This window comes from Epinephelus moara, chromosome 6 (genome assembly GCF_006386435.1).
Source record: "Epinephelus moara isolate mb chromosome 6, YSFRI_EMoa_1.0, whole genome shotgun sequence".
NCBI lineage: Eukaryota > Metazoa > Chordata > Actinopteri > Perciformes > Serranidae > Epinephelus > Epinephelus moara.
In genome coordinates, this window is record NC_065511.1 from 33,715,814 (window position 1) to 33,726,163 (window position 10,350).

Genomic DNA, 10,350 nt, shown 5'->3' on the forward strand with positions numbered 1-10,350 from the left:
GTTGGTTCCCCTCTGGTCAAACTGCCTGTCCCCCTTTCAGTTAAAAAACATCCTCAGTTGCCAAATGGCTTAAATATGTACATGCAACCCGAGCACGAGCGATAATCAGTTTGTTAACGCCGGTGCTAACAGTAGGATTAAACACACAGGCCTGTAAGTGGCATTTTATTAACCTAAAAGGACCAAATACGATGCAACACAACAATCTGGACCGGTTTGTCCGTTAAAACACATCCACAGTCATGTCGGCTGGTGCGTATCCAGCACATAAAGTCGTACAGGATGAATGCACATTTGAGTTTAGCTTAATGAAACACACATTTAACACAGAGAAACGCAGCCACATGGCTTCATTTTGTCTTTAATCCAACATGCATGCAGGCACTGTATCGGACTGTGTGGTATCACCTCAAATACCATTACTGCATGTATGATTTAATGTGACAGCTAATCCATTTAACTCAGTAACAGGATTGTGTGCTTATTCCTTTCTGGTGTTTCTAGGTTGATTTGAAGTATTTGTGGGGTCGCTGATGGTTATGTTGAGGCACATCATCCCCAGCTATCCTGCAGTAGTGTTCAATCCCTCCCACATAGGGCGGTTATGGTTTCTCCGGTATAATAAAGCTGCAGATTTTTAAGCGTCGTTTTAGCCATTTTTTTTGTATGCAATTGACTCCGGTTAGGCAGAAAACATTAAAGTACCCCTGACTGCACGTTCAGGTGTTAGCTAACAGGTACACGGAGAGGAAAGTCTTTATTTGAGCCAACAAAGGCCGCCCTGATACGAGGTGAAATGAGTTCAGTATTGTAGAAGCGGCGGCGCTGGTTTTGTGTCCCGTGTTTGTCGCTAGATGGCGGAAGAAGTCCAGTTTTCCGGGGGATTAACGGGGTCGTGCACCGTGCTGCAGCAGCCTGGATTATTTTGTAATGTAACATCAAGGAAAAACAATGAGATGGCATTCAAAAGCAAAGCGGTCGACTCGAAGGTAAGAGGACAGTGAAGGTGTCATGTGTGGTGAGTGGACTGTCAGTCGGGATCGGCTGTGGGGGAATCATGTGCGATCAAATAGTGAGGAGGATATGACAAGATATGTAACGCCTGATGCTTATTTTTTTTGCAATAATGCGGATTATAATCTCCACTGAGTGCAGCAGGTCAGTGTACAGTCGCTGTCTGCCTCCCACTGCAGCCCGGTCGCCTTCAATATGCAGCTCCAGGTTCATGTTTGCGTGGAAAACATGTGTTGTTCATTACACAAATTAAAATACCGTATAGTGAAATATTCTGTCTCAACCCCACAGACCGTGCTCTTCAACCTGCTGCTGTGTCTGCTCATATTTTACTCGCTTTTCTACATGATTGGGAGTGTGTGCTTCGGAGCCTTCAGGTGAGAGTCTCTCACACGCATGCGCACAGGCAAATCAGCCCTTGAAAGCATCACCAACCTCTCCTGCGAGAACTTTCTTCTTTTAGTTAATATCATCCACACCCAGTGAATATTCTAATATTATAAAATGGTGGCTAAAAAACAAGATAACATATATGTTTTTTTCAACAACCTTTTTATTAATTTGTCAACATTATACAAATAGAAAAGAACATGTAGAATACCAAATGTATGAAACAAAAGTCCTGCCTTTTCTTTAAAATAAATACATCCATGTTGACAAGCCATATTAAAGCAATTGAAAAATTATAACACTCACACACATGTAAACAAAAATAAGCAAATAGGAACACAAACAGCATCAATAAATAAAACTAATAATAGTAATAATAACATTAAATAAAAACAGAAAAAGGCAAAGAAAAAAAATAAAATGAGGGTTCTACATCCTCCTGAGACCTGAACTTTTATTTGGTGTACATTTTTAATTTCTCCTCGCTTGTTGGGATCAGTAGGACCTGATAAGTATAAAAAACTAAACATTGTCAACGATACTGAAGTCCCAATGTCCTCAAACAGACGATAATAAAGTCCTCATGTCTTCAAACAAGTACTTCCTAATTTTCAATTATGCTTTTTATGGTGCAGTACCTCCTAATTAAAAACATCTTAGCTTGTCACTGTTGCTAAAACTGGTCAAATTTGTTACCGTATCAAACTGCAAACAAAGTTTCAACCATAAAATGTGATCAGATTTTGGACCATGTCCACTTTTGTGTCGGGGTCGGCTGCAGACTGACTTGGCAGAGATGGCTGCCATCTTGTTTTTACATTGCTAAGTGTATTGTGCTCTTACTACAACTACATGGCACAAAAAAGTGTCCAAGGATGAGGACAACAGGTCTGAGTTAAGTAGAATGATAATAAGGTCAAGTAAACCCAAAATGTGGGGTCTCAGGAGGATATGACAGACGCCGACACAAGTCCTTCATTGCATACTGTATATTACATTTACTCTATACAACAAGTAAGTTTTAATGCAGAGGTTGTGATTATGAGTCCTTTGTTATGTCCAACATACGAGAGAGATCTCTAACATCTAAAACATCTTATAAATGGGCCCCAGATACACTGAAACCATTCTTGTTTATCTTCATATGTTCCAAAGGAAAACACAGACATTTCCTTAAGCCAGTGCCCAATACATTGTCTCTGGGTGCTTCTCCATGTTGATGCTTAACATCTTTTGGCTTTAGAAGGCGTGCGTCTATTAAAATTGCCCAATGTCTCTTTGCATAAATGCCAAGAACAAAAAAATTGTATGTATTTTTACTGACTCTTAAGGCGAAACATGATGCCACGTGTAGTCTGCAGTGTGTATTTGGGGGTTGTGGCATGCATACAAAACATGCAGAAAACGTGACAGACAGCGGGTCAGTAGGGCCAAACAGCTTATTTTTGACAAGGGTAATGGATCCACCTTTGAAGCAGCCACTGCAGTGGTTAGATTTAGTTATTTGGGGATTTAGTTCTGCACCATGTCGCCTATATCTGGAGCCTGCTTTTACCTGTTGCCAGGTAGACATTAGGGGTGGGTGACATGGCCCTAAAATAACAGCATGATATTTTAAGGGATTTTTGTGATACTGAAAATATTTTTCAAGGAGATACAAGTGCAACAAAATAGGTTTTATAGTTAATGTCAGTATAAATTCAACAGTTTGCCTTCAAATAAACAAACTAAGCAAAAATGATCTCAGTTCTTTAGTTTGTAAACAACAGTTTCTCAGTGAGATTCTGATTCTGTATGAAATATAAAAAAGTACAACAAAATAAAGTCAACTTAAAATGTCACATCTTAACAGTTGCCATTGTGTATACATAATAAATATACAGGAAATTTCCTTTTCTTTGGGAAAAATCCATAAAGACTGGACTGTCTTTTCCATCTGAATCTTCACGCTCTGCTTTTTCCTCCCTTCTCTTCCTGCTCTATGTTGTGTCACTCAACACTGACCATCAGGTTTCAGTTTCAGCCATGCTTCTTGTTGCCGTGTGTAACACTATGACGTCAATATGTCAACAAGTTGGAATATTGCCATTGTCAAGATATGAATTGTTCTTATCATGTTAAAACTTATACTGGTGTTGTTGTGAACAAGATGATATGGCACACTGGTTTAACACACTGTCCTGCAATTGCTGACATTAGTTTTCCCCTTTATTGTATATTTAACCCACCCCTCATTTAGGTTGGATCACTTTGACGGACTGATCCCATTTGACTTTAAGACCGAACCTGCTGAGTCCAACTCCAAATACTTGGGTGAGCACATTAAACACAGCCAGTATGATCAACAATGAGCTTGAATTTTTTTTCACTTCCTGTATTTTTTGCAGTGAACCTCCTGTCCTTGGAGCTCACCTACTTTTGCAGTGGCCTTTTGTTTGCCGCAGTGGTGAGGAGGCGGGTGTGGGACTACGCCCTCACTGTCACACTACTGCATGTAATGATCACCAGTGTAGGTGAGTGGAGATCTAACGGAAACATCTAGGCACACACAAATTGCAGAATGTTTTGTGAAAGTTGACGTGTTGCTTTCACGTTGCAGTGATGTTGGAGTTTCCCATGGTGTGGCAGTGGTGGCTGGCTTTAGGTAAAACAAAAAACACAAGCATCTTTTCTGCGTTTAACTTTATGAGCTCAGTTTGACATTTTTGTTTTTACGTAGGCAGCGGCTTGTTTCTGATGATCTGCAACGGTCAGCTTATAGCTTACTTCACCTGCCAGAGTGACCAGAGCTACGCCTCCTTCAGCATCTACTGACAAACAGGAAGCTCCTCTGCGTATAAACTGTTTCATAAACAGTCTTGTGAAGTGAGGTGGAAAGGATCAGACCAGATGCTCTCATCCTGGAGACATCCATTAGATTCTCCACGGTGATGGACTTTTTCTGTACACTAAAAAAAGACACCATTTCCTCACCATCATACATAAAGTCAGAGCTGGGTCCAATTTGTGTTTCAGGGTTGTCAACAGACTGGCATCCTATTGTTTTTATGTAAATGCCACGAGGAGATGTATTTTGCTTGTGATGCACAATGCCTCTGTCACTGCAGGGTTTTAAGGCGCCCTGTGAAGTATTTTCAGTACCTTTGTAAACTGTGAATGTAACAGCAAAACGGGAAAGTTGCAATACATGCTTGTTGTACATATTTAAAGATATAAATGTAAAGTGCATAAACAATAAAGCTGCTTCAGATTGTTTATTCTTCCACCGTCTTACATGTTAAGGTAGTTAGGACTTGTGAAATAGTGACCAGCCTGTTTCACAATATGAACTGATGTCAAAGTAATAACTTAAAAAATATATTATATTTTAGTAACCAATGAAACATGCAGTGTTAGTGTAAGAAACTTTTTGCTTAAGTGTTTAAAAATAGACTTTGGTTTAATAATTTATGACATAAAAAATAAATATTTGAAGAAACATGCTCCCAGAGGATTTGGCGTTGTTATAAAATCGGCTCTGCTGCCACGTACTCCAATGGGTTCATGAAGGAGAATCCTGGGAAGACCTCGCTGACCTCGCCCTTCTGGCACCGCTCATTCACAGAGGCAGGGACAGGCTGTATCGTGAACTCGGGGTCAATGTAGCTGACATCACAGGGACCAGTCTGGGGAGGAATAAACACACTCAGGTCCTATGGGCTTTGATTTGGAAAAAAAAGTGCTCCCCATTCATTTCTGAATCAGTCTTACCACTTTAGGGATGAACGGGGGTCTAACTTTCCGGGCCAGGAGGTCGTCCCAGTTGATGGATGCAAAGAAGGGATGTTCCTGCAGCTCCTCCTGGAAACACATTGAAATCAGACCCTCTGTGGTTAGTGTGATCAGACACGTCATTGCTTGTGTCTTTTTTTTGCGTGTGTGTGTGTGTGAGCACTTACAAGGTCACGGCTCCCTCCTAAGCGTTTGGAGACGTCTCTTTCCAGCAGTCCCTCTAATAGTGAGCGTGCAGCCTGAGACCCCCCACTACGCATCTGCAGAGGAGCGTGAAGTATGTTCTCAAACATCTCCACTTTGTTACGGCTGTAAAATGGAGGCTGAGAGAAAAGACAAGGAGACTGAGTAATGTGAAGATAATGAAGAGGTTTATATGATGATAAGATTGTTTCACATGCAGCACTCACCAGCCCATAGATCATCTCAAACAGCACAGTGCCGAGGCCCCACCAGTCCACCGCTGGACTGTACGGGTGGCCTCGTAGCACCTCTGGAGCAAGGTACTCAGGAGTCCCACAGAACGTATGCATGATCCCGCCTATGGCCACTCCCTCTTTACATAGCCCAAAGTCAGTCAGCTTCACATGGCCCTCACTGTCCAGCAGGATGTTCTCTGGTTTGACGTCTCTGGAAGACGAACAAATGAGACAAAAGTGTTGGTTTAGTCTACGGGTTCCAACAAAAACAGATACTGACTTTGTTTTTGTTGAAATTTCGTCTTGGTTCCTATCACTTTTCTCAACAGTTTATTTTTAATGTGGTGTTGGAAGACATGGTTGTTTCTAGTGATAACATTTTTATGCAGACCTCTCTAATCAAAGTGAATGCTTTATTGGGATTTCCCTACATGAATCAATTAAACATGAGGAACACATTTAAATCAAATATGAGTCAGTGAGCGTTGAACCAAGAAAAACTTGGAAGAGTGACTCTGTAATGGCTTGTCTATTTGTGTATGTGTATGTACCTGTAAACTATGTTAAGAGAGTGGAGGTAGCCCAACGCCATGGCCATCTCTGCAGCGTAGAAAGCAGCCCTGGGTTCAGGAAATGACCCCTCCCTCTGAAGGTGGTAGAAAAGCTGAGGACAAACAGATGAGTTGTGACATCTCTAAAATTAAATTGAATGCACAGTCTTAAAGGGTAGCTCTGGTATTTTCCAACAACAATTTTAAAAACTGGTCCAGTATTGAGTGAGAACATCAGCAACAAAATAGGCTGCAATGAAATACCTGCGGGCGATTGAGAATCATCATCTTACGTCCACTGAAAGGGCTTCTTTTTGCCACTGACAGGATCATATTATTATCAAAAATGTAAAAATGGTAGCATATCTCAAATTGCCAAGTTAAGGAGGCGGACAAAGTACTCACATTTGACTTCTTTTAATGACTCACATCAAAAAAACAAACGCTAACGCATTTTGGCACATGGCCTTCTTCAGAGCGTTTGGCGAAGGCCATGTGCTGAAACATGTTAGCGTTTGTTTTTTGCCGAAATGTGAGCCATTAAAACAAGTCAAATGTGAGTACTTTGTCCGCCTCCTTAACTTGGTAATTTGAGATGTGCTACTATTTTTACATTTTTGATCATATTGGAGTTTTGGGTTTAGCACTCTGAGTATCATCACTGTTGATGCACAACCTCCTTTTTCATCTGGAGGATCAGATTAGTATTATTATATTATATGTGTCTGACGACCTATGGAAAGAATCCCTTCAGAGATGGACCTCTTTGTAGAGTAAAATCCTTTTTGTTAAACCAAAAACAGCCCCGAAATTACTTTAGTCAAACGCTCCAAACTCCATTTAAATAAACTGTAATTTTATTGTCATAAAACACATTTGATTCAAAGTAGACAGAGACAAAATAGAACTCTGCTTTGGTTGAAATAAACCCTTAATTTACACAGTTAAATTACAGTTTACTGATAAGGAGTCTGGCGTATTAGGCGATGGCAATTTCAGGTCTGTTTCTGGTTGAACAGAAAGGTCACCCTCTGTAGGGATCCTTTCCATAATGTTGTCAGACACTTAAAATAACAATCTGAGCCTGTCAGTGGCAAAAAAGAAGCACTCCGTTGTTGTAAACTGACGGTGCTCAGTGCCCACAGGAAGTACATCACAGCCTGTTTCACTGCTGCTGGCTGCAGCAGTCTCACCCAGTACTGAACCCCTTTCAAAAACGATTGTTCACATGTCACTTAGACACAAAAACATGTGAAAACAAGGTCAAGGTCAGAAAATACCAAAGTTCCCCTTTGAGAATTATGTCAATTTTATGTAATATCTAATACCAAGGTAGCAGTTTTCATATTCTGAATGATTGTGGGCAGTTTCTTACCAACCCACAGTTGACAGAGAAGAACTTTTTATACACATACCTCCCCTCCATTAACGTAGTCCAGGACAAAGTAGAGCGTGTTCAGTGTCTGGAAAGAGAAATGGAGCCCCACTAGGAATGGATGTTGTAGTCCCTTTAGCAGCACGTTCCTCTCAACCATCACATGCCTCTGCTGCAGAGACACAACAGATACAACAAGTAGTTAGACAGACAGACAGACAGACAGACAGACAGATAGACAGATAGATAGATAGATAGATAGATAGTTTACCTCTTTCCTCTTGACAATCATCTGTTTCTGCAGCACTTTGACAGCATAGTAGCCTCCACGTTTTCTGTGTCTTGCCAGCAGCACCTGTAAAAGTTTGACCTGTCATTCAATATCCCAACAACAGCAACAAAAAAAATCAACACAAAAAATATCAAGAATAAACAAATCCTACCTTTCCAAAGCTTCCTTTACCGATAACTTTGAGGTAGTCAAAATCTGACGGCTTCATCCTAGTTCACATAATGAAAGAAAATTAAATATATATGTTGTGAGGCATACTCCTAGTCCGTATTTCAGTAATTGCTTAATATGCTGTTAGTCTTAGCGCTGCTGAGAAACTGCGCCAATTTAGGGCAACAAAAAAAATTGTCTTGGGTGTGTCAGTACAATGGACAGCCAAGAAAGGACAGCAGAGGAGACGGACACAAAAAAGCACTGATAATAGTCAAGGACTGAAATGTTTGCTGCTGTTTTAATTCACTTTTTATTTTATTTTTTTGCACTTTGAGCAGCTTTTTTTGTTAATGGATGTCCTAAATAAATTGACATTTTTTGCATTGATCTCAGCCTGTGAACCATTTTGTGGCTGTCCAACCAAGTTGCATTGGTGTGCGGGTATCTCCTCTGCCATCCTTTGTTGGTTGTCCATTGTACAGACACACCAAAGACAAACTTTTTGTTGCCCTGAGTTGGTGCAGGGTCCGAAAAACACAGATTTTTTAACATGAAACTGCTTTAATCAGTGTGTCTGCTGGTTTTAATCACCAGGTCTGTTTATTTTGGACAGGCAGAGACCTCTGCAGATAATTCAGCTCCCAATAAGAACCATCTAAACAACGAACAATAAAGTAATAACAACCAGGAGTTTTTTTGCTGGTTGCAATCTGCTATCCTCACTGCTAGGTGCCACTAAGTCATACATACTGATCTACTGAACTACTCACTATATCATATTGAAATTTTGAATTGTGACAAGTAATTACAGATCAGTAGACTATTAATAATCATTACTAACAGGATGTAAACCAGTTATAACAATATCTATAAGTGTAACTCAACAGACTGCTACAGACAGAAAGAGTTGCCCCATAATGTGAAGCCAAGCTTTTTCTGTCATGACTTATTTCTTCATCGGGTGGTAAAAGGACTTACTGTGAGGTTGCTGTGCTCGCTGAGCTCTGCAGAGAGAACAGACAAATAGGGGGCAGGAGGGTCAGGAGGGTCAGGAGGTCAGATTCAGTTTCATCTCCTGTCAACACTTCGCTCAGTACTTTCAAAAAACTCCTCTATAACTCACCAAGGTGCCTCTCTCCTTCTCTCTTTTCAGCTTGCTCTGTCGCTGCAGGATTTTCTGGGTGTCCAGGCTTCAATCAGGAGGTCAGAGACAAAAGTTATTTTTCCATCAGATTCAGTGAAGTTAAAAGCTGTAAACATGAAATTGCTAACTCACTGTTGGCAGAATTGCTGAGTGGAAACACATTTGTGTAAGAAGCCACTGAAGCCAACTTTCTTCCCCTTGAGCAGAGCTGTAAGACAGGCAGGGGGTTAGCCAGCCCCTTACATAAGAGTTCAACAGCTGTATTTAGCCAATAGGTTAAGCTGCCATGAATCTGACACACTTGAATGAAGTTATGAAACCATTACACTAAACTTTTAAGTTATGTCTTCAACTTTTTGTAACGATTTAAAAAAGGCTAAGTCTTGATATTTTACTTTAATATAATATTCTTAAACTCCAGGGGTCTACTCTTTCTAATTTAAAGTGATTTTGTCTCTTAGTAGCAGGATTTCTGTAAGCTAGTTTTAACCGTTAGAGACTGTGATTCACTTGTTAGCAGTTAACGGTCAAATTTAACGTAACGTAAAAAAACGCCGGTTATTTACCTGAGAAAAATGACATAAGCCCTCTCATTTTGGCATAGGTCAGCGGCTGGTCTTGAGTCACGGTCATTTTGACGACTGTCTGGAAGATTTGGTAAGAGTTAGACAGAGGAGAGAGCAGTGGGCTGACAGTGAAGGCGGACTGTCCAGCAGCAGAGACACCCCGCTTGTCCCGAACTTTCACAGTGTAGCAGCTCAGTTTAAAGACCAATGACGTATGAGTAGTGCTGCGTTTAAGGACCCTCAGATTGTCGGCTATAAAAGCGTGCGCTAATGAGCGACCTTAAGTGATTTTAAAGTGATTGTAGTTACATTAAATCCTGATTGACTGAATCGATTTCATGGCTGCAGCAGAGACACAAAATATAAATTCGTAGGTTGTATGGTGAGGTAATGATACATCTTTTTAAAATGCGTTTACAGGCGGCAAGAGGAAGAGTAGGCAATGAGTAGCCTAACGAAATACTTCAGGTCCTGGAGAGACGAGCTGCTGTTTGCACTTGAAGGCAGCAGACTGGGCTCGTGCCCCATTGACAAAGAGAAGTGCTCACGAGGTCACTACCCTGCAGCCACGCGGTCAGTGAAGTGACCCACTTGACGTCCCCATCGAAAGACCTGTCCTTTCTTTCTTTCTTTCTTTCTTTCTTTCTTTCTTTCTTTCTTTCTCTCTCTCTCTCT

At 40.8% G+C, this 10,350-nt stretch overlaps 2 protein-coding genes across 2 annotated transcripts; one reads left to right on the forward strand and one right to left on the reverse strand.

The window, feature by feature from the left end:
• Positions 1 to 607: 607 nt before the first annotated feature.
• On the forward strand, positions 608 to 4,659 carry LOC126392063 (transmembrane protein 244-like). Its single transcript, XM_050047185.1, has 6 exons — positions 608 to 989; positions 1,306 to 1,391; positions 3,644 to 3,717; positions 3,792 to 3,917; positions 4,004 to 4,048; positions 4,124 to 4,659. Exons 1-6 carry the CDS (start codon positions 855 to 857, stop codon positions 4,216 to 4,218), a joined length of 561 nt encoding a protein of 186 aa, XP_049903142.1. The 5' UTR covers positions 608 to 854; the 3' UTR covers positions 4,219 to 4,659.
• sgk2b (serum/glucocorticoid regulated kinase 2b) lies at positions 4,643 to 9,858 on the reverse strand. Its single transcript, XM_050047184.1, has 12 exons — positions 9,676 to 9,858; positions 9,242 to 9,317; positions 9,089 to 9,155; positions 8,944 to 8,969; positions 7,964 to 8,021; positions 7,792 to 7,875; positions 7,561 to 7,692; positions 6,146 to 6,258; positions 5,586 to 5,805; positions 5,343 to 5,498; positions 5,155 to 5,244; positions 4,643 to 5,069 (listed from the first exon to the last, which is right to left on the reverse strand). The coding sequence occupies exons 1-12, from the start codon at positions 9,740 to 9,742 to the stop codon at positions 4,908 to 4,910; spliced, it is 1,251 nt and encodes a 416-aa protein (XP_049903141.1). The 5' UTR covers positions 9,743 to 9,858; the 3' UTR covers positions 4,643 to 4,907.
• Between the last annotated feature and the right edge of the window lie 492 nt (positions 9,859 to 10,350).